At 51.8% G+C, this 22,287-nt stretch overlaps 10 protein-coding genes across 10 annotated transcripts; 3 read left to right on the forward strand and 7 right to left on the reverse strand.

The window, feature by feature from the left end:
• Window positions 1-733: 733 nt before the first annotated feature.
• Window positions 734-2,982, reverse strand: CKM354_000663200 (uncharacterized protein; the record flags this gene model as incomplete). The annotated part of the gene is made up of 3 exons (XM_044801956.1): window positions 734-2,321; window positions 2,368-2,818; window positions 2,868-2,982. The coding sequence occupies 3 exons, from the start codon at window positions 2,980-2,982 to the stop codon at window positions 734-736; spliced, it is 2,154 nt and encodes a 717-aa protein (XP_044657891.1).
• A 771-nt stretch (window positions 2,983-3,753) lies between these two features.
• On the reverse strand, window positions 3,754-4,562 carry CKM354_000663300 (uncharacterized protein; the record flags this gene model as incomplete). The annotated part of the gene is made up of 3 exons (XM_044801957.1): window positions 3,754-4,014; window positions 4,090-4,403; window positions 4,457-4,562. 3 exons carry the CDS (start codon window positions 4,560-4,562, stop codon window positions 3,754-3,756), a joined length of 681 nt encoding a protein of 226 aa, XP_044657892.1.
• A 751-nt stretch (window positions 4,563-5,313) lies between these two features.
• On the reverse strand, window positions 5,314-7,442 carry CKM354_000663400 (uncharacterized protein; the record flags this gene model as incomplete). Its single annotated transcript, XM_044801958.1, has 2 exons — window positions 5,314-5,789; window positions 5,855-7,442. The coding sequence occupies 2 exons, from the start codon at window positions 7,440-7,442 to the stop codon at window positions 5,314-5,316; spliced, it is 2,064 nt and encodes a 687-aa protein (XP_044657893.1).
• A 265-nt stretch (window positions 7,443-7,707) lies between these two features.
• CKM354_000663500 (uncharacterized protein) lies at window positions 7,708-8,767 on the forward strand (the record flags this gene model as incomplete). The annotated part of the gene is made up of 4 exons (XM_044801959.1): window positions 7,708-7,803; window positions 7,877-7,933; window positions 8,024-8,434; window positions 8,483-8,767. The coding sequence occupies 4 exons, from the start codon at window positions 7,708-7,710 to the stop codon at window positions 8,765-8,767; spliced, it is 849 nt and encodes a 282-aa protein (XP_044657894.1).
• Window positions 8,768-8,835: 68 nt separating this feature from the next.
• CKM354_000663600 (uncharacterized protein) lies at window positions 8,836-10,103 on the forward strand (the record flags this gene model as incomplete). The annotated part of the gene is made up of 4 exons (XM_044801960.1): window positions 8,836-8,864; window positions 8,947-9,048; window positions 9,104-9,857; window positions 9,897-10,103. The coding sequence occupies 4 exons, from the start codon at window positions 8,836-8,838 to the stop codon at window positions 10,101-10,103; spliced, it is 1,092 nt and encodes a 363-aa protein (XP_044657895.1).
• A 1,892-nt stretch (window positions 10,104-11,995) lies between these two features.
• Window positions 11,996-13,189, reverse strand: CKM354_000663700 (uncharacterized protein; the record flags this gene model as incomplete). Its single annotated transcript, XM_044801961.1, has 2 exons — window positions 11,996-13,021; window positions 13,091-13,189. The coding sequence occupies 2 exons, from the start codon at window positions 13,187-13,189 to the stop codon at window positions 11,996-11,998; spliced, it is 1,125 nt and encodes a 374-aa protein (XP_044657896.1).
• A 349-nt stretch (window positions 13,190-13,538) lies between these two features.
• CKM354_000663800 (uncharacterized protein) lies at window positions 13,539-14,166 on the reverse strand (the record flags this gene model as incomplete). The annotated part of the gene is made up of 2 exons (XM_044801962.1): window positions 13,539-13,766; window positions 13,942-14,166. 2 exons carry the CDS (start codon window positions 14,164-14,166, stop codon window positions 13,539-13,541), a joined length of 453 nt encoding a protein of 150 aa, XP_044657897.1.
• Window positions 14,167-14,987: 821 nt separating this feature from the next.
• On the forward strand, window positions 14,988-15,414 carry CKM354_000663900 (uncharacterized protein; the record flags this gene model as incomplete). Its single annotated transcript, XM_044801963.1, has 3 exons — window positions 14,988-15,017; window positions 15,134-15,205; window positions 15,262-15,414. The coding sequence occupies 3 exons, from the start codon at window positions 14,988-14,990 to the stop codon at window positions 15,412-15,414; spliced, it is 255 nt and encodes an 84-aa protein (XP_044657898.1).
• Window positions 15,415-17,098: 1,684 nt separating this feature from the next.
• Window positions 17,099-17,929, reverse strand: CKM354_000664000 (uncharacterized protein; the record flags this gene model as incomplete). Its single annotated transcript, XM_044801964.1, has 2 exons — window positions 17,099-17,818; window positions 17,870-17,929. The coding sequence occupies 2 exons, from the start codon at window positions 17,927-17,929 to the stop codon at window positions 17,099-17,101; spliced, it is 780 nt and encodes a 259-aa protein (XP_044657899.1).
• A 1,948-nt stretch (window positions 17,930-19,877) lies between these two features.
• CKM354_000664100 (uncharacterized protein) lies at window positions 19,878-21,940 on the reverse strand (the record flags this gene model as incomplete). Its single annotated transcript, XM_044801965.1, has 3 exons — window positions 19,878-21,589; window positions 21,653-21,698; window positions 21,767-21,940. 3 exons carry the CDS (start codon window positions 21,938-21,940, stop codon window positions 19,878-19,880), a joined length of 1,932 nt encoding a protein of 643 aa, XP_044657900.1.
• Between the last annotated feature and the right edge of the window lie 347 nt (window positions 21,941-22,287).

Below are 22,287 nucleotides of genomic sequence, written 5' to 3' on the forward strand. Positions count from 1 at the left end.
CAGCCTGTTCTACTTCGTCAGTCAAAGACTATACGAAGTGTCACGGCGTGTCGCCGCGACACGCCTCGTGCTCAGACATCGCGTGACGAACTGCTGAGGGCAGGTGCGGCCACGTGTAAGGATTAGAAGATGCGGATTGCTGAGTCACTTACCTCGAGAGTGGTTGTGCCATAGTCGAGAGCGACGCATAAAACTTCACGTCCTGCGTTGCCGGCCGCCATGACCTGCCGATGGGTGCGTGTGGATGTTGATGTAGATGTCGTGTCTGCACCGACGAAGGTGCAGAAATCCTCCTGTGCAACAGTTGTTTGCTTCGCTCGTCTGATTGTCCGTGCAGCAGCCGGGCAGCCGTGCCGTTGCAAACTGAAGCGCCATGCCTTGCTCACGCGACACTCAAAATACAACACACCGAGAGTGATGATGTTGAAACGCAATGGAAAGCATCATGTCTTCATTCATGCGAGTGTAATGCGGGCGGCACTGACATTTCGCGTCGGAAACGAAGTTGGCCCCATTGTGACAGAAAGGGGATGAAACGTCATTGAACGGGTCGAGGTGCCATTTTGGCGAATGGCAATCCCCTTGTCAAGTCCAGCCCGCACTTGGTAACAAGCTGCTGCATTCTGGCGGCTTGAGCGAGTAAGTTGTGGACTTGGCTGCTCAGATCATCAGCTGAATTTGGCTTCTACCAGTTGTGAGAGTATGAAAAGCCTCTTGCCTTATTCTGTCTGCTCTACCAGCTATAGCTCTCCTCGACAAAAGCAATCACAGCGTCCTTCTCTTTCGCGGCAAGTTCACTTGCAATAACTCTCACATCGTCAGCCATGCTTGGTGGCCCACTCACTACAATCGCAGTGCCAGTGCCCGCATCGGCTTTGATCTCATTCTCCAAGATAGCCCTCAGGTTCAGTCTTTCACTCCTTGCGATCTGAATGTCAGTGCCAGCGTATGCAGGCTCAGCCAAGGTATCATGCATAGCTGCTACGAGCCCGCCTGTTCGCACGCCCCAAAATAGCTTACTGCGACCGGTGTGACCAGCTAGGAAAGGCAGAACAGCAGTAATGCCGACGCCACCAGCGATACAGACCAAATTCGGGTAAGAGGAGAGGTCGCTCCCTCCGTGGTCGCCGAAGACATTCTGGCCATACGAGGATTCAATCAAAACTGGGAGAGTCTTTCGAGAACGGAGTATCGAAGTGGTACCGGTGTGCGTACGAATGAAGAAGCTGAGGCCGATGCGATAAGCATGCAATCGCTGGGCGGATTTTGGCATCGGTCGTTCAGAGTCAGGAGCAATGGCCTTGACTTCATGGGAAGGCAGCTTTTCAGCATCATGGATGCTGGATCTCGAACTCAGCTCAGATGGTTGGGTTGTATCTGTGGCAGTCAATGCTCCTGCAACGGTGAATGGATGGTTTTCCCAGACGCGCCAGGTCAGAGTCGGGAAATAAAGATAGGCCTGTCCCGCAGCAGAGACTCCAGGGATGTCAAGCCGAATATAGTCTTCGTCAATGATTGTGATCTGGCCAGTCCTCACTCCATTGCGAGCAATGCGAAGTATTCGCATGATACGATCAAAAGCCCAGCACGCAAAGGCGATGAGAAGCCAAGTTTCATAGCCCCATTGATGACCGAAGCAGAGTACGACATGATAGTACCCGCCAATGAGGATGAAGAAGGCGATTACAACATGCCACGCAAGAAACAGTTCGTAGACTTTTCTTCGTATCGGAAGGATTGACGTTGGTAGGAGTATCACAAGGCCTAGGGTGGCGACGATTCCCCAAACCCAGTACGGCTTCTTACTCTCAGACATGTAATCGTAGTCTGGCTGATTGACGTATATCTGCAGCAGAATGGCAGAGTGCACGCATGCTTGCAGCGTGCAGATAAAGGCGATCCAGCGATGCAGGAGCAGGAAGGTAGAGTGCGACCAGTTCGTGACCCAGAGAAGGACATTGTTCCGGCCAGCATAAAGCACAAGGAGCGCGACGTTGGCAAAGCTCAGTATTCCAGTTCGATATGAAATGTATGTCGCGATCTCTTGTGCCTCCGTTGCGAACCAGGAGTTGGGCCGCCTTGTGTGGTATCCCGCAGAGCAGAGAACGATGTTGATGATCCAGAGATATGCGATGAAGAACGCCTGTCCGCGAGTAGGAGCGATAAAGGTGTTGAGCCAAGCGACACTGTGTTTCGTACCAAACACAGGCGGGTCAATAAGGACAGCATTGAACCGGCTGACGAAGGTTTTCGGGAATGGAATGAATCGAAGTAGGGACAGTGCAATGGGGATCGCAGCGCCAGTGGTGAGCAAGATCAAACTGTTCTACGTCAGCATATATGCAGGACTGAACACAAGTGACCTACCCGTAGCGAACGTGTGTCGACTCATTGACCTCGAATACATCATCGCCATTGAAATTTGCCAAATAGGTATCTTCGGCCACGAGTGTGTTCTCGTCCATGAGCATCTCGTCTGTGGGGATAGTGGTGTTTGGTGGGATGACAACCCTCGCCAGCGCTTCTTGATAAGTCTCCTTCGGTCTAGGCTGGCCAGGAATTTTACCCACAATTCGTCTCGTCCACCACTGCTCGATCTTCCAGGGCTCGACGTCTTGACAGTGCTGCGAGACACAGTACGCCACGGATTGCAAAAAGCGATCATTGTTGGCATAGCATTCTGGAGTTGGTTTCTCCATTGACATTCCACCCATGCGCTTCATCATATGGTGGTGGTCCGTGGTGCCATTGCAGTTGAGCGGGTTGGTGACCGAATCACGACAAGCTGTCGCGCAAGTGGGCTTGTACATTGTGATTCCTTGCAATTTTAGCCGACTGGACATGCAAACAAGATAGATTGAAATTACCATATCCAATGAAGCCAGACCCGCGAGGTCTCTGAGAAGCTTCTGATGCAGAGGCCGATAAAGTCCACCAGCAGGTGAGGACGACCAACACCAATCGTATCGATGCGGAAGCCATTTCGCTACAGCCTGGGTTCAGGATGGAGTTGAGCAGCTCTATCTCATCAGGACCGGACCAGAGAATAAGTGAGGATCAGTCATTTCATATCTGCTCGCCCGCAAGCTGGCTGACCGCTCTTGCACATGCAGGTCCAGACTTCACTCGAAACAAAGTTCGACAGCCACAAAGTCCAGGGCGCTTCTTCGCACGTGGGATCGCGTGCTAAGGCAGCGGGAGCGGCGCCGACGATTGCATTCCCTTGGTTCGAAGAGGTGCGGCGATATCTCGAGCACAACTTCTTTTCCAGAAAACATGCTCAAAGCACCTCAGGCGTTCTTGGCAGCCCGAAACTGGTCGTTTTTGGGAAGGTACAGTGGGTGGTGTGACATCGAGATATACGATGAGCACATTTCCGACGCTTCTCAGTGGCTGTGACTATGCGGGAATCGAGTAGAGCTTTTCGCTGACTGCAAGCCTGTTTGTATGCTGTGCTGCGCTGCTATATCGCTTCTCTGGCGTGGGCATCAGTCGTGTAGCTAAGTCCAGCCAATCAGCGAGCACAACACCCTAAAGCCCTAAAGTTCAGGTGAGTTGTGTCGGGTCTAGGCCTAGCAGATGCATGGAGCTTCGCAGATGTCAACCCTGGCATTGTGATGTAGGCCGATTGACCGATGCGCCGGCTTCGTGCAGCCTCGCCTCTCTACTGTTGACTCAACATTCGGTTCTATATCGTCTGTCGTATGATCTCTTATGACCTTCACGCCGGTCAAATATTGACACTTGCGACTGCTACGAGGATGATTCTGGCACACAGAATGCCTTGAACTCCTGCCATGCCTTCTCCAAATCGTCATTGACGATGATCTTGTCGTGTACGCCAGGTGTCTTCGAGAACTCAATCTCCTTCTCAGCTTGCTTCAGTCGTTGCTGAATGGCCTCTTCCTTATCCGTCTGTCGTCCTCGTAAACGCTGCTCCAAGACCTCAACAGAAGGTGGCTGAAGGAAGAGATATCGCGCGTTGAGGTCTGTCTTCTTGACTTGCTTGACGCCCTGGGTTCCGCATTGTTAGGACCCTCTCATACAGTCTCCCATCTTATGCAGCTACAGAAAGCTCCATGTACTCACCTCCATCTCAATGTCCAAAATACATGTCCTCCCCTGCTCAGCAACGTCCTTCACGGCCTGTACACTCGTGCCATAGAAGTTGCTGCCGAACTGTGCGTGCTCGATGAAGCCATTCTCTTCAACCTTTTTCTTGAAGTCGTCCTTCGACACATACCAATAGTCCTTGCCGTGTTCTTCACCAGCACGTGGTTCGCGGGTGGTGTGGGAAACGGAAAGTGCGAAGCGATCAGGGTACTCGGCGCGCAGACGCTTGATCAAAGTGGATTTCCCGGCGCCCGAAGGACCAGAAACCACGATCGGTCGAGGCTTCGTCTCTGGAGAAAGTCGTCAGGTTGGGGTCTCGGGTGGAGAAGAAGTTCTGTGCTACCGGTGGGTGCCATATCGGCGAATGAGCGGCGCACAGTGTTGTTAGTGCGAGATGTGACGGAAAGAAGGTGTGCGGAGCTATACAACCTGCTCTTCAGTATAGACATTCACCGAGTCACTTGCATGGAGACATGGGACATTGGAGATAAGGTGGTAGAGGTGGCGGTTGCTATTGGATGAGCGTAGTGGGAGGCTAGCGGCTGTTTCCGCAAAATTCTGCGCGTGAAGTGACCTCGCTTCCTTTTTCACATCTCCAGCCTTTCCTTGTATGTCAACGCATTCGGCCGCAGCAAGACGTGATCAAACAATCATCAAATATGACGGGAAGCTCAACTGTATTGTAGTTTATCTGCTCTACAATTACGCTTCTGCTCCGGCTCGTCCTTGCGAGACCCCAACTCACGACTTTGGCTTTTGTAACAAAGCCTGCGTTCAATACAAGGCTCTCAGGACTAGATATACATCATGTGTGCTCTTCAGTACTGTTCTGGTCATACAACCAACTCGACCGCCAGAGGCAGGAGTCAAAGTTGCACGGCAGATACATATACGCGGAAAGCCTCCTAAGATGGTCATGAAGGACAGTCCAACCAACTCAACCGCCTCGTAAGAGGCTGGGAGTCAAAGTCGTAACAAATCCTTCATCAGTACGGATAGAAGCCTCTCCGAGCGAGCAGTGCCATCACTACCAACAGCGGCTCCTTTTAAGCAAAATCACCGCGAACTCCAAAAATCCCAGAAACGTGTACCTCTATTCATGCAAGCGCAACCTCAGCGCATGCTTGTTCGTAAGGCTCTCATGGCCGCCCGAATCAAGGTCGTTCCGTCTACCACGACGCTGCCTGACAGTGCATCGCGTCAAGACGTGTCCGACTCTTGGGCATATGCATATGTACGAGCTCTCGAATGGTACCACCATCCTTCTGGTTCTTTGTCATCCCTGGTGCGAATCGCTGCGAACGTGCAGACTTGGACACTTGTGGCATGTTTGTCCCAGCCGCGTACGTCTGTCATGGTCACTCTGTCGAATTTCGCCATTGGTGGCTCCCATACGAAGTCGAAGTCATCCGGTCCAACTTCGCATCGGCCTCGGAGGAACAATGCATCCTTGAAAACCTCGGTGTAGGACGATTTGGCAGACTCCAGCGCGGGCTCCGGTATTTGCACGTCCGGTCTAGCGTGCTTGATTTGCTGTACGAGCAGCATCATGAAATTTACTGCCAGCTCTTCCGCGACCGGAGAGATGTATTCGCGCTCAAAGTCGGATCCCTCCTGGATCTGTTGCTCCCCGGCCCGAAACAGAATGTACTCGATATTTCCCAAGTGGTCATCTCCTGCACGAATTCGTCAGTCTACGCACACTGGGCCACTGCCTTTCGCCTTTAGGATCAAGACTTACGAACGCCTAAAGCCCTGATCAATCTCTCAAAGTACCATTTGGCGTGCTTCATATCGCCAAGTAATTGCTGCGGCGTTCTCCATGGGACTGGCTTCGTGAGGACTTCTTCATAAATTGCAGCTCCAGCGCATGCGTTGAGCCAATAGTCCAGATCCAAGCCATCGTTCATAAGCCGCATTGCTCGATCTTTCCAGGAGCCAATGTTTGGCCGCGGTAACACCCGGGCATAGAGTGCTGCGAGATCGGGGTTGGGAGAGTGTGACATTGAGGCTTTCGCGTCTCTGATGCCAGTCTGCTCGAGCAATTCGGCATTGGCATTCCTGATGCGCCAGATGATTGTGTCCACGTCCTTCTTGGCATCTACCTGCTGAAGACCCTCAGGATACCCAGTCTGCACCTTTGGCACAGCTGGTGGGTACCGTATCTGGCGGAATCGAGTGTGCCATTCCGAAGTACTGGCCCTTAAGTTTTGCGGTCCTTCCAAGCCCGTATCTCGCAGTCTGGACGAGCTGCTCACTGCTGTCAACGGTACAACGGGCCTTCCTTCTGCAGGCATATTTGGCCGCGCCTCGTTCTGATCAAGAGTACTTGCTTGTTGCTGCGCCGACTGCGGCTGACTGTCGCTTGATTGGTGCTCGTTCTCCATACTTGTTGGGGCTGCTATGTTGGAGTCTTTCGCCATACTCTTCGATTCTTTGCCAGCTGTGCCCGTGTTCAGCAGATTCGCTGCGCCTTCATTTTCGGCGTCAGAACTAGAGGCATCCAGAAGGTCTGAGGGTGCCGCTGCCCTCTTTGGCCTCTTCCTCCGCGCAGGCTCTTCGCCGCTCTCTTGAAGCTTTCGCTTGAGGGATGAGGCGTCTTTTGATGGTTGTTGCCATAAGTGATCGAGCAACTTAGCAGCAGAAGATGCTTGTCGTGGCTTGTGCCGCTTCGCCTTTGCCCCAGCACCATTGACCACCTCTTCACCGAAAGCAGATGAGACGCTGCGCTTGCTTCGCGAAGGAGATCTGCCGAAGCTCCCGTCATCTACAGGCCTGGCAGTCGTCGCTTCGTGATGTCCGCTCACTGTGGAGATTCTTGGAGAGGTCGTGGGAACTGAGGACAAGTCTGATCCTTCTGAGTCCTCGATGGCGATGGGGACCGGTCCCTTTGACGATTCAACATCTGGCAGATCTGCTGACCGTGAAGCCGTAGCTTGCAGATGCTGAGCGCTTGTTGTGTCAGCTTCGCCTCCGAGCTCATTTGTCAGAGTCTGCTCCGAAGATGGTCTTTCATCTTCCATTGCTTCCGCGAGGCCAAGCTTAGTCCTACGGGCGGTGTCGAGAGCCGCCCTGCCGCGACTGAAGACGTCAGCATTCTTTGAGCTCGCTTTGCTGCGCGAGGCCCATTCTCTGAGGGCGTCTCTGAGCCTAGCCGCAGTGGGAGTCTGCACCTGCTCGCCCTTCGGCTTCATCCTGAGACCTCGTGCGGCGATAAGTTCAGCGATCCGCATCGACTGAGCGCTTTTATTGTTGTATCTGTCGCCGTTCTGTTCAATATCCTCGATGATGATGCGAAACGCCTCCATACGATCGTTATCGACAGCCATGGTCAACTTTGAGTTCGATTCCAGCGGAAGTGGTCGCGTTTCGTGTGGGGACAGACTGGCTGTGCTGGCAAAGTTGGCGCGCGTTGACTTGCTAAGCTCGAGTTTTGTGTTGTCGAGCAGAAATGAAATTCTGAATGGCTGATCGGGAGCGCCTCAGCCTTTTAGTGGGTCGCTCAAGGCATAATAGCAAACAATAGTGAACGGCACTTCACTCCGCAACGGCGCGGCTTCTCCCGGTGCACGGCACTCAAGACAGGCGACGCGGATGTTTCGTGCGCACAAGACATTTCTGTCTCTCACCTTCACTAGGCAACACAAATCGTTCACCATTATCGCCAACACAGACACCGCACGCATATCGGTAAACAAAGTCGAGCATTGTCAGTCCGCTCCAACTTCGACAACCCCTGAGCTTCAATTCGATGGCGGTTTAGGGCGCCGGACAGCCAGTCCTGCGCATCGCCTTCGATTTCGGCACATCGAAGAATGCTGTAAGTTTATCCATGCGCCGACGCCAGAGCGACATTCGAGTCTATGTAGAACGTCACTAGTAGTTGCCCTGAACTGACCCAAAGAATTAGGTCGCCACCCACATCGCCATTCCGGGTCAGAACTTCAATGAGACCGATGTGCGAGATGTGATCTTCAAAGCCAATTTCACTACTGCACCGCAGCAGATAGCGCTTCACAGAGATAAGATTATTTGGGGCTATAAGCTCCAGACTATGCTTAAGCGTAGTCAGATCGAGCACGAAAAGGTTATCTCGTTTCTAAAGGTCGCATTTTACAAGAACTATGCCGAGTCTTCTCTTGTAAAGCAGGCTATGGAAAAGGTCGAGCCACTCAAAGAAGTGCTCATCAAAGAGCATCCCGAGTGGGAGGTCTACGACGCGAAGGTTCTTCTGTTGGCCAAGCAGATCGAGAGCATTGTGGAATTTACTCGTCGAGAACTCGAGTCGAGGGTCAACACGAAGATCCAATACACCGAAGGAGTAAGTTTCATGCATTCTGTGATGCGCATGCATACTAACGACAATCAGACTATCAAGGACCTGCCAGTTGAATTGTTTATAAGCGTTCCGGGAATGTGGCTTCCACCTGGTAACCGAAGCATACTTGAAGCTGCCCACCTGGCAGGCTTTTCCAAAGTTGAGCTAGTCTGGGAGCCACAGACTACCGCAGCATTCTATGTGCACAATCTCGCACCTCGAGCTGGGGTTTTGGTCGCTCATAACGAGATCCTCATTTTCGATGCGGGCGGCGGCACGAGTAACCTGGTGCTCTATGAGTTGCAGACAGATGACAACACCGGAGTCGAACTATAGCTGAAAGCTGTTGGTGAGCCATTGGGCGAGCTATGTGGCTCAGAGTTTATCAACTAGCACTTTCTGTTATGGTTGGACGCCGCTCTGGAGCTCGAAGGTATCGACAAGCCGACGTTGTTGGCAGAGCTACAATGTTCTGCGGCCGAGTTCGCCTATTAGGCAAGCGAAGACTTCAACAGGTACAAGGAGAATTTCGATCCGCATTCGAACAAAGTTCGTATTGTGCGCATCGCCGGCAACCTTAGCTGCGCAAAAAAGGACTTCAGTGTGCAACTTAGCAAGTACGTTGCTGGCTCATTACCCCGGATTATCAAACCTGCACTAACATGAGTCTAGTGACCAAATGATAAAATTCTTCGAACCCGTTCTTCAACAGAACTTCGCTCTGATTCGACGAGGGCTCAGCTCGAAGGTCAAGGCCATCGTCGTCGCTGGCGGTTTATCTAAGTCGACTTATTTCATGGACCGACTTCAAGAAGAATTCAAGTCTTCAGATGCCTACATCGACTCCGTCGGCATGAGAGCAATTGGAAGCTGCAATCCCGTAACGCGTGGTACCATGTTGAAGTATCATAATATCCAGGCGAGGGCGCTGCCAACTACCGACTGTTTCGGCATCTCAGAAGATCAGGTCTACGATCGTAGAGTGCATCACGATCTGGTCGATGTGTTTGGGAACGCTCAGCCGCCGCGTCCACAGGCTCGCTCAAGTCAATACTACCGCGATGACTATGCCAAGTCTCGTTGGCGTACCATCGTACCGGATGGCAACCGTGTACGACGTTCCATCTGGCAGCTTCGCACCGTTCAATTGCGTGAAGACGAACTGGGCTACTGGGTTCAAGGAGAGGAGAATATTTGGATCCAAGTCTACTGGTCATCCAAGCAGAGAGACGAGAATAGCCCCATCTTTACCGAGAACGATGGCGAACAGCTCTGCGAAGGCATAGAGAAATTCGGAGCTCCTCTTTGTATCGAGCTCCCGGATCTGGCGCAGGAGAAGTTTACTCTAAAGAGACCAGATTTAATGCTAGGCAAGAAACTACGAGACTGGCAGTACGGCGATTGCAGGGCTTGCCACACTCGACGGGTTCCTGCGCCTCTCTAGGACGAACAGGTCTGCCGACAGTGCATTGCAGAAGAGTTCTACGAGGTCTATTACCGCCTCGAGCTTACTTTCTCGGGCGCGAACATCTACTTCCGCGTAGAATTCGCGAAGCCGAAGAAGAACGCGGCTATAGCTTATAGGGCGCAGCTAGGGCCTAACGATGTAATCCGTATGGGAGGTCAGAGCCTGCTGATTTCGGAGACCCAAAACCCGAATCCGCGTGTCTAGGAGGACGAGCTGCTACCAGAGAATGATGTTGGCGGCAAGGACATGATTGTACTGCTGAAAGAGGACGAGCTTGCACAACATGACGTCGATCCTACTCTACGGCAGTATTGAAAGTAGTTCATTGATGCCTGTAGAAAGTACGTTTGTACGAGCGCGCAGGTTTCCCTGAAATGGAAAAGCAAATCGCAACTGCATACATTGGAATGAAGGCACGAACAATGTTCGGTTTGAGCAATATATACGTCCTTCACAGCCTCGCCTTCCCTTGCTCTTCCCTCGTTTGCTCATCATTCCGGGCGAGATGGTGCTGTCAAAGATTGTCTGAAGCCACCATGAATCGGTGATTTTGTCGTAAAGTTATGGCCGAATCGTGTTGATCTCTCTGAGAAACAACGAGCCTCCCTACTCCTTGACTTCGCTACGGACCGGATTTTGACGTGCATACTGGTCTGAGACCATCATAAAACGAGGCCTTAGCGGTAAAGGAATTGCCACGACAAGTTAGCCTCTCTGAAAGTAATGAGTGTCCCTGCACCTTGAGCTCAATCTGGAACAGATTACGCCATGAACATCTCCCTGAGACAACAGTAATTCAGTGACTTCAGGACTATCGAGTGCCTAGAAGCATTGGCCTCTCTGCAGAACGACGGCTCTCTATGCTACTCGACATAGCCGGAGGCCCGATAGTACGGTGGACACAATGTTTGAGATTACTATAAATCGGTGACTTTGTGACAAGAGAATCCTGAAAAGCGTCGCTTTCTCTAGTAGACGGTGAGGTTGCCTGCTCCTTAATATAGCTTTGAGTCGGGTAATACGATGGAAATAATGTCTGAGATTACTATGTATTGTTAACTTTATAACAAGAAAATCCTGAAAAGCGTCGCTTTCTCTAGTAGACGGTGAGGTTGCCTGCTCCTTAATATGGCTTTGAGTCGGGTGGTACGATGGAAATAATGTCTGAGATCACCATGCATTGTTGACTTTGTGACAAGAAAATCCTGAAAAGCGTCGCTTTCTCCAGTAGACGGTGAGGTTGCCTGCTCCACAACATGGCTTTGGGTCGGGTGGCACGATGAACATAATGTCTGAGATCACCATGCATTGTTGACTTAGTGGAAAAATGTTAGCGAAAAGCGTCATTCTCTCTGGAGAATAGTCAGGCTTTCTGCTCCTTGACTGATACCCGAGGCGGCTTGCGCTAGAAACAATATGTCTGAAGTAGCATCTATCGATGAATACGTAAACACAGACCTGCCGGAAACCCTTGGAATCTCTGGGTGACAACGCGGTTTCCTGCTCCCCGATCTAGCTCCGCCTCGAACGGTCATACCAGGGTATTGCTGAGATAGCCTGTGTCGTAGAGTCTTGTGGCCAAGCAAGTGCCAGAATGTGCCGGTCTCTCAGGAATATGACAATTCTCCCTGCTCCTCGGTGTAGACTAGAGCCACGTTTTATTACGGAGACACTTCTGAGATAGACTTCCTTGGAGCCCCTTTGTAGTAGAATGGTTCGTAAAGACGCTCGTTTCTCCGAGTAAAGTCGAGGCTCCCTGCTCGTTGAAATGGCTCTGCCTCGAATCCTGAGATGGGAAAATGCCTGAGATGGCTTCCATCGGAATATCTGTAGTAGAACAAATACCAAAGTCGTTGGTCTCTCTGAGCAGAGAAAGTTCTTCCTGCTCCTTGATCTGGCTCCGCCACGAATGTTGCGATGGGAACGCGTCTGAGTTGGCTTCCGTTGAAGACTTTGTAAGACACAAAGTGCCAGAATCACGAGTGTCTCCGACTAGCAGTAGCTGACAATGTTCATACTATAAGTCGAAGCAGAACAACTGCCAGAACCCCAAACGAAGGCACGACTAGTTTCGAATCGAGAAATATGTACCTTCTTCACAGCCTAGCCTTCCCTTGCTCCTCCCTCGCTTGCTTCTCATACTTCTGCACATCGAGCCAGGCCATCTCGCCCATCGGCTTCGCCTGTACACCATATTCCTGCGCGTTCGGGCTACTCGCCTGCCGTACAGCGTATCTCGCCGCAATACCCTGGCAAATAATCGCGCCGCGATACAGACCAAACGCATCGCCCCAAGTGAGTTCCTTCTCCGAGTACTCCCAATCTACGACTTCATGATACCATTGCAACACCTCTTTCCTAGTCGGCAGGCCGGGAGTGTTGCCATCTCTGAACCTATCGTTTGCGCGTCCTATGGACTTGGCGAGAGGGCTATCGGCAGACACCCAGGGAGATGTGAGATTGACAATATCGGACAACGGATGCCCAATCGTAGCCATTTCCCAATCCAAGATGCCAATGACGTATGGCTCTGTTGGGTGGAAGACCATGTTGTCGATCTTGTAGTCTCCGTGTACGAAAGTTCCACGATCTTTAGGCTGAGTGGCCGGATTTGCGAAGAACTTCACCATATCATCGTAGTGTGGAATAGCGCCAACAGGTTCTCCAGTCTCAACATCTTTGGTTTGAGCTTGGGCTACACTCAAAGTCGCAAACGTCTTCAGCTGTCGATTGTAGAAGTTGTTCGGACGTCCAAAATTCTCCATGTTCACACTCTTGGGCGATACACTGTGGAATTTGGCCAGTGTCGTGACCGCGCTCTTCCACATTGCTCGTCGGTGCTCCGCTGAGACATCTGGGATCAAGGGATCCGCAAAGATACGGCCGTTCAGGAAGCCCATGATATAGAAAGCAGTGCCAACCACGCTGTCGTCCTCGCAGAGACATATCGCTTTCGGTACAGGCACAGCTGTATCTTGCAACGCTGCTATTATCCGGTATTCTCGGTCAACCTGGTGGGCGGTTTTGGAGAGGAGCTTTCCCGGGGGCTTCTTTCGCATGACATATTTGGCGCCCGTGGAGTCGGTAAGAAGGTACGTTGGATTCGATTGGCCATATCCGAACTGTCACAAGAGTGTGTTAGCGTTGGGAATCCACAACACATACTGGCCTAGACTGCGGGCGGAGCGTACCTGCTTCACGTCTATGGGTGTCTTGATCTCGGGCGCATTCTGATCGATGTACTTGGACAGATTGTCCAAGTTGATGGGTTGTCTGATTGGGCCTGCCATGGTGGTGGCAGTCAGGTAGGCAGGACTACATGCTGAATTGTCGCCCAGGAACACTGGACGTCTTCTATGGCGCCTTGGGGAAGCTGCATTGCCTTGGACCGAGGCTTTCGACCCGCATTGACTCGACTCACGGAAGTGGGTCTGCTTAGTCACCGACGGCAATCTGACACGTGAGAGCAAAAGGAACCGGCAAACAAATAAACTTGTTTCGAATCTAGGTGAATAGAAGCGAAATAGCCGGAGGATGCTCTCTGCCTTCATTATTCAGGCTATCGCGCTATACGTAGACGACCCTCACCGTCAGGCCCAATGCACCGCAGCATCATGAATCTACGCCTCAGCACTATTTCTACTCCTCTCCCTTCGCCGCAGCTTGCATTGCTTTCGTAGATTCGAGATAGACTTTGCTGTCGAAGAATTCCTGAACTTTGACAAACTTCTCGCCTGTCTCGTTAAACTTGAAGAGCATCACTACTTCGAGCCGGACAGGGTGGTCCTTAGGGGTCAAAATGTTGAAAAAGCCATGGAGCACACTTTGCAGACTTTCTGGATCATGTATGATCGATTCTGCTTCGATCTGGCGTGTTATTGAGTCAGAATGTAGGCTTTGGCGCAATGACAATGCAGAACACGAAAGCAAGCAATGTTTTGTTCATCTTGTGATTGTCAAGCACCCGCCGTTCTCTGTGCCGTAGCTGAGACGGACATGTTGATGCATGATGGGGAGCAGAGGACAAGAATGCAGCACGTACCTTGAAATCTTTGAAACTCGGTGCCAGAAAGTTGATGAAAAGGTCCTTGAATTGCTCTCCATTCAATGGTTCCCGGCCCATCGACAAAGGACGTGTCTCAAAGGTGAAATCTTCGGCCTGCGTGGCCTTCGTGGCCTCATAATTCCATTCGTTGTATGCGTGCACCAGTGCTTGCAAAGTCTTCTTCATATTCGCGAGTCTTTCGGATGATTCTTGATCGGACATCGTGAAGCAATTTGCGATCTCCTTGAATATTCGTCTATGTGAGCTAGGTCTGGTCAGGCGTGGTGATTTGCTGTCGTTGTAACCTAAAGCAAAGTCTAGTTGGTAGCATCATTGCTGATTTATATATCTTGCTGTGCTGTATCATGGATAGGTGGTCAACAACGCCAGTCCATATTCTTCCTCGACTGGGATTGATTACGATCTCGAGAGGAGTTAGGGATATGTCTCCGGCATGTGTAAGACTGTGTTACCCGGGGTCTTCGGACCACACACCACTCTTACACCCGGTGGGATCTCTCCCAGGTCCTTCGTATTCTGAGAGCTTGAGTAGCTTGTACCTGAGCATTCTTGGCTCAAGCATTAGCACTGTGATCGACTAGCACCAAAGCCTGGCCTCTCATCTTTGCACTGGCATGCCACAGAAGTCCAGAAATGTCTTGCTCAGATTCAAACTTGCAAACGACTATGCGTTCGCGACGCCGTCCCTGCAGTGGTGCCTGCTGAGCAGTGACATGGTGGCCTGCTATAGATAGGCACTTCGGGCCAACGCGTAGATCCGAGATACGATTTACGATGGATCCGATGGATGCGAGGTGTCATCTACCATATCAGTGGCTGTCGAGAGCTCTCTTGAGCACAGCATAGGATGACAGAGCATGGAGATAGGGACGGGTTTCTCCAGGCGCGAAGTCCGGACATTCTGATATTGGCTAGCGGGCTGTTCCGCACATTTCACGTGACGCGTCACGAACTTCCACTTTCTCGTGGAGCACTTTTGCGACAAAGTGCACCCACGATAGTCACTTCACGAACCGCCCATCATGCCTCAAGCACAGCCAGAACTGAAAAAGGTGAGACTCACGCCGCGATATCGGGAAATGTTGGACAACATCCGGCTTGCAAATGTCGACGATGAATTCGGGTTTCCGAGATGCGCGCAGGCGATAGAAGCTAACCAGTGCGACAGTACCTTGACAAGCGCGTCGAAGTGCAGCTGAATGGTTCGCGAAAGGTCATGGGAACATTACGAGGCTACGATGTGAGTTATAAGCGAGGACGATCTGGAGCTCAGTCGAGACTAATTGGGACACGCAGGTCTTCCTGAACATCGTCCTCGATGAAGCCACCGAAAGCAAAGCAAACGGCGACAAGGTCCGACTCGGCATGTGTGTTATCCGCGGCAACTCAGTGGTCATGATGGAAGCGCTCGACAGAATAGGAGGAGACGACCGCGGACACAGAGGGTGAAGAGAAGGTAGGATATTGGAATGACGAGAGAAGGAAAGCGCAGACTGCGCTGCAGCCTCGCGGACGAGTGCTTTGAACTCGGCGACATGCGGTCACAAAAAGCGCATTGGACAGCCCGGTCGCGAGGCGAGGAATGGAATGACTGGGTGAAGGCGTTACGGCGCCAGATAGGACATTGAATGCCAGGGTAAGCCGCCCAAAATGCTACTACAATTCGAAAAGTTATTCACACCAATACTCCACAGAACGGGCGCCTCAAATGCGCTGCAGGGCTTCCAGGGAGATTCCGAGATGGAAAGCTCCAGTGTCGTTCCTGCCTTCCAAGCGGGATTGGAAGAAGCATCGATATTCTTCCTCTGCGCGCTAGTTGCTCGTGGCGCTACCTGTTCTGTTCTGCCAGTCAGAGCAGCCGCCGACCACGCAAGATTCGGCCGTGTCGGAGTCCACTCAGGAAGAGGCGAATCCAGCTAAAGCACTATCCAAGCCGCCAGCAGTACAACTACAACTTTGCCCATCAACCCACCACTTTTGCTTCCGGCCGCCGTATTTCGATTTTGTTGTTTGTTCACCCCGTCATCGCCGCAATTGCTGCCATTCGTGTTCGCGATATCAGAGCAAGCTGTTCCTAGCTGATTAGCAGGCTGCTCGACCGTGCCAGGCGAGGAACATACTTGAGGCCATATCCGTGCTTGCACTTCCAGAACTTGAGCTCCCAGGCGATGTCAAATACATCGTGGAATATGGTACCGACATCTTCGTCTTTCGTGTATGTGATCTGACTCCTTGCAAAGTGGTCGAACTGGCGTGAAAGGATAGATCGGTAGTTTCAACGTCTCAGGGAGCAGTAGCGTCTGTCAAAAATAAAAGAACGGAACCAAAAGCAGCCAAACGATCACAAGAAAATCAGCACAAGAAGGAACGAACGAAAGCAAAAATCTGTGTATAAGGAGTGTCTACAAGAACTTCGTCACAGATGTATGTATGGGCACGACTTCTGCTACAATCTATTTCCAGTCTGGGAGCACTCTCTATTCGAGTCAGGCTGCCATGGTTCATTGGAGCGGAGAGCACTCCGATGGAAACGCGTTCGGGTTCTCTGAAAAGATCTTCATGAATGCCATTGCTATAGTGCGTAGAGCGTGCTCGCTTGCAAGCATTGTGAGAGGGTAGCGAACGTCATGTAATGTAAAGGAGTTTTGGTTTTCGTGGTCAACCGGGTCGGGGAGATTCTTTTGGTTCTTCCGCGTGTGGCGTCGCTTGTCGTTGCTTGCGTGAACGGCGGACCCTTGCGATTGAAACCGTGGCTTGGTTGTATGAGGTGTTGGGGTCGATTGGTGGTACATGTGGGTGAGAAGTGACGACCGTTGTGGAAGAGATGGAATGCACACAGTGCGTTTTGGGTGGTGTTGAAGACGATCTTCGGTTGCGGAAGGCAAGGCCACCAAGCTGGCGTATGATGCGATCGATGAGTTCCCCTACGACACTGGAAACAATTCTGCAGCTCGGCAACAGAGTGTCCGTTCAATAACTGGATCAAATCCAGGACAAGTCGTGCAACTGAGCAATTTTTCTGGGCGAGCTCGACCAAACACCGCTTCTCTTAAACGTTAGACATAATCGACAACATCGAAGCCAGGAGACGTCTGCCTCGCTTCTCCAGTTCCACTATACCACAAACTTCCAGTCAATTTGTGCCAGGCAGAGGAGAATGGATAATTTTGTCGAAATCGATGCTCCGATCAAACTTCAACACAGCTTCCTCATCCTCTTCCAGTACCGCCTTGTCTCTCCCTCCGACCGGGACCCAAACCCGCTGTCGTTCACATTTCCGGTGCTTCTCGAAAAAATCCAGAATGTCTCCCAGTGTCGCATCTTCCCCGAGTCGGTCTGCATCATGGATCTTGACGGGCGACCTCAGGAAACTGGCAGCTCTGAGATGGAAGCCACCTTTGCCTATGCGCACACGTATCCACGACGGCCGTGGCTCAGGAGTCTCTTCTGCGAGCTCACAATCATACTCGAAGATGCTCCATACTTCCAACCGGCCGCCAATCTTGAAATAGGGATGTCTGTGGCGTATTCCGACTAGGAGCAGTGCGTGTTCCAGTGCAGTGCCATTGCCTATATTGGAGTCGAGCTCGCCCACCTCGGAGTCGAGAAGCTCGCTTGATCTCAGGATCTGGTCACCAGGGATGTTCTGCGGCTCGAGATGCATGATGCTCTTCAGCTTCTTTGATCGAGCGATTGTGGCGTTGAAGTGCTGGTCGACGCGCTGCAGGACAAAGCGGTCTTCCAAAGGCAGGTTGACGAGAATCATCTCGAGTAATTCGGTAATTCCAAAGACACGTGGTGCAGCGATAGCTGGGGCTGGCACGATTGTAGTAGGCTGAATCGGGGACTCGAGCTGCTGGTCTGTTAAATTCTGGATATGCGACCGCTGGCAGCAAAGACTTACGTTGGGCGACACCTCTTTTTCGCTTCCTTCAACTGCCATGCCTTCTCCGTGCGGTCGCATTGTTGCGACTCGAGCTGTTGTCGTTATCGAAGTTTGAGAAGTTCTGCGAATTATTGCTCAGCGAGCGAGTAGTTGCTTGATGAAGGTGCGATTAGTGGTGATACAGGTAGACTGTACTAGCGGGAGCAGCGGGCACAATATTCACTTTCTATTCACCTTCAGCGACACGTCTGCTTGGCGTATCACTCCATCGCGTCCCACTCCATTCACTAACGCTACAACTCAAATTGAGAAGACCAATCGGCCGTGATGATAGAGGTAAATTCCATTCCTCAATGCAGCTATCCAATCTTTGGCGCCCGAAGGGAGCGACAGTTCAGAAGCAGAGTAGCCATGGTCCATCACATCGAGCGCACCGCTGTGAAGAGAAGGTTATTGCACTTTCGAATGGCCTCTTCAGCTGGATCTCTCCAGGCTCAAGTGTGCATAGAAGAGATGCCTCTCACCTTCGAGGAATTGATCTCCGTGATGTTCTTCCACGAGTGACATTGACTTGTAATTCCACTACAGAATGCCAAGCACGGTCACCTGCCATGGGCCATCGTATACGTGCCTGACTTCTCCAGGTCTGCAGCATCAGGCGTCCCGTTTCCAAATTCCGTAGGCCACGCATAGCAGCCCTACTATCACAAGTGGATGCCACTTGCAGACCGATTTCGCCAAATTGATTAGAGGTCGCGCAGGATACGCCTCGTCCGCATGCATCTGCTCATTGCTCTTGCCTGCCGCAGGGTGCCATTCGTCAGGTCGCTCCAAGCATTGCACCTTTCCGTTGCGTTCACGATTCTAAAAGCTCTCCAGGATATCCCCCAGTGTTGCATTCTCTCCCAGTTCGATGTCCTGAACCACGCACCCACACCTGTGCCCTAACAAAGCTGCAGTAGTGCAACCCCTCCTTCCTGCCCGCATACGTTTCCAAGATGCCGTTGAACTTACGATATCTCCTTCAGACCCCATGAGCATGAAAATGTGTCTCACTGACAGCTCATGCGGAAACCCGAGCAGACCTGCACCAAAATGTTCGTGCCCCACATCGAGGAGGGCGGTTTTCAGAGCTCCTCTTCTCTCCAGGATTCTTTCCAGCTCGTTACAGGGAGAAGACCATCGGTAAATGCAGCGTTCGATCTGTTCGTCAGAAATATCTTGCAACTCGAGGTGCATGATAGTCCTTAGTGCCTTCGAGCCGGCGATCGTGCTGTGGAAGTGTTTATCGACGCGCTGCATGACAAACAGATCCTCGAAGGGCAAGTTGATGAGAATGTTCTCGAGCAGCTCCGTGACTCCGAAGACTCGTGGTGCAGCAATTGATGGCATTGATTCCGCCATCGAAGCAGCTGGCGGTGACGACTCGAGTTGCCAATCTGTCAGGTTGTGTGAAGGTGCAAACGCTCAGAGCGAAGACTTACCGCCAGCGCCGCTCCCTTCTGGTCGCCGTCGGCTGGCATGGCGATCTTTGGCGACAGTGTGTTGAGATCCGGTGTCGATGAACCTGTGCGAAGCTCGGCGAGCTTTACAAGTTGTCTTTGAAATGGAGCAAACATCTGCTCTCCAGAAGCACGACTAGCTGCATTAGCGCAAGCTGCACCCTTGTAACTCACTTTCTATTCACTACGCTACACTTACCAACACTGCGGGCCAAGCTCACGCTGTGGAACGGGTGCCTTGTGATAAGAATATATTCCATTCCTCAATGCAGCTATCCAATCGATCCTCGACACTGCATGCCTAAATCTTCAGGGCTAGATGCCAAACAAATTCTTAACTTCAAGCGCTTGAACGCGGCACAGCAGTTCAAATTTGCAACAGAGCATGGTAGAAAAGAATCCAACGCCGAGGTATACCAAATCATGTTCAAGCGAGACTCCAGAAGCGCCACCCATATCGTCATAGTCATTATGTACACCGATCGTGTACAGCTTTTCCATGCTTCGCAGAGTCGAAGAGCGGATTAGTGCGTGCCGTTGGTATAACCATTCGTATATCCGTTGGCGTAGCCGTTGGTGTGGCCATTTGTATACCCGTTGGCGTGGCTCTTGACTCCATTGGTAAACGCGTGTCCGTTTGTGTAGCCATTGGCTCCATTGACGGTCCCGTGTCCGTTCGTATACCCGTTCTTGTGGCCATTTATGCCATTGATGACCGCGTGGCCGTTCGCATGACCATTGACTCCATTGGAAATAGCATGCCCGTTGGCATGACCATTGACACCATTCGTGACAGCGTGTCCGTTGGTATGCCCATTTGTCATCGGCAATCGACCAAACTCGTCCCTCACAGCATTTCCGAATCTGCGAATCGCCTCGTCGATTTTATCGAACTGCGCAGCAGCATACGTCGCGCGGAAGAACATGGTGTCTCGTTTTGCGATCTTGTCGGCGCAAAACCACCCGCCCTTCATCAGCAATGTGCCGTGTCGGACACATGCCAAGAAAATATCATGTTCGATCTCCTCGAGCGTCTTAGTGCCATTGATGTAACCTGGGTGTTTCTTGTAGTCGACCTGCAGCCAGTGGAACATGCCAGCAGTAGGAGGTGACCACGAGACGAGGTCTTTCGGAAGGTAGTGCTCACAAGCTTCCATCATGACATTGCGTCGCTTCGTGTATTCGAGGCGGATGTGCATGAGCCAGTCGAGATAGCCTTGGTGTCCCCACGTCTCATCGAGAAGCTTGAAGAGGACGATTTGACTAAAGCCAGAAGGCCCTTGTGTGCAAACGTCCGCGTGTGTGCGGAAGCGATTGCAGATTTGCTCGGATGCTGTGATCCAGCCGGTTCGTGAACCCGGTGCGATAACTTTGCTGAAAGAGTCGGCGCGCATCACACGGCCATCAACGTCTATCGAGAGGAATGATGGTACAATCGAAGTCAAAAATTCTGCATATGATGATGGTGGCGGTACTGGTGATGAATCTTGTCCAGTGTAAGGCTGCATTTGAAGGAAGTAGTATGGCTCATCCTCGAAGATGTAAAGATCGTGTTTCTGGCAAACGGCGTAGATCTGTCGTCTTCGCTCAATAGATTGTGTCGAGCCAGTAGGATTTTGTCCAGTCGGTACTGTGTACATAAGGAACGGCTTGGGCCCTCCGCGTTTGACTGAGTCCCAGTTTGAGAGCATTTCATCGAGCGATGAGGGAAGCATTCCGCCAGCGTCCATGGCTACTGCAGCGCATCGTACGCCCATTGGAATGGCGGTCTCAATTGCTGCAGGGAAAGAATATTGCTCAGTGATGATGAAATCTCCGGGTCTGCAAAACATCCTCAACGTCATGTCCCAAGCTGCGGTAGATCCAACAGTCATGGTACAACTCCAATCCTGATAAGGAGGATTGTGCACAATTTCAGTATGCTCGACAAGCCAGCGTAGAAGTTGAGGTGCTCCGTGGCCATGGCCGTAATTCAATGCGGTTGCCAGATCGAATCCCGACTTTCCCTCCGCCATGTCGTGCATCCCCATAGAGATGATCTCAGTCTCTGCGTGCCCATCTTGTTCTTGTCCCAAATAGGACGGTCGTGGAATTTTCACATCAAGTTCTTGAAATGGGAAGTATTCGGACGAAGGCAGACCACCGCCAAGAGATATCAATCCAGGTGTATCAAGAAAGGCAGCTGCCTCTTTCAATGAGCTGCCGCCTCTCGTCGTCGTCTCACGAGTCAGTCGATCTGATAACAATTAGCGATCACGCTTGTACACATACAGCAGCTCGAATGAGAGACACTACTCACGATCCCACCTTTTGGCGAGGCTCTTGTGCAAGTGGCTTGTTCGACCCTGGACGAAGGAATCAGCTGGGCACTCTCCACAAGGCTGGCTGTGCGGCGTCGTTATCAGATCCGTACCTTGAACCGACATAGGTCGGCAGAGGCAGCGACCCCGGCCTTGAGGGTGCCGGACGCGGCACGCCGCTTTGCAACTTTTTCTATCGTCAGGCGTTCGGGTATGGGTATGGCAGTAGCGTCGGTGTCCGCATAGGCCTCCACGCGGAGAGAGTCAATGGCAGCGGGTGGCGCCATGGCAGCGATCGGTCCGCGGCGAGATGCTGTTGTCTAATCGTGTGGACGGGAACGACAGTGTTGCGTGGGATGTTGAAGCGCGTGGAGGATATGTTACGAACGGAAATGGGGAAGCAGTGGGTGGGCGGGCGTCTGAATAGGCAGCTGGTGGGCTTGACCGCCCCTCTCGGCCTATCACACCTTGATGGAAATGGCCCGAATAGGTGGAATGCCACGCTTTCCCCCACGAGTACCGGCGGGACGGGCTGGGACGATGTACAAGTGTGGGATGGGAAGGCTGACGAAGGTTATTGTTGCATCTGATAAGTTTGTAGGAAGCTTGGGATGCGCAGGATGTGTGCTTTCTC

The sequence above is a fragment of the Cercospora kikuchii genome (genome assembly GCF_019650295.1).
Source record: "Cercospora kikuchii DNA, contig_00004, whole genome shotgun sequence".
Lineage (NCBI taxonomy): Eukaryota > Fungi > Ascomycota > Dothideomycetes > Mycosphaerellales > Mycosphaerellaceae > Cercospora > Cercospora kikuchii.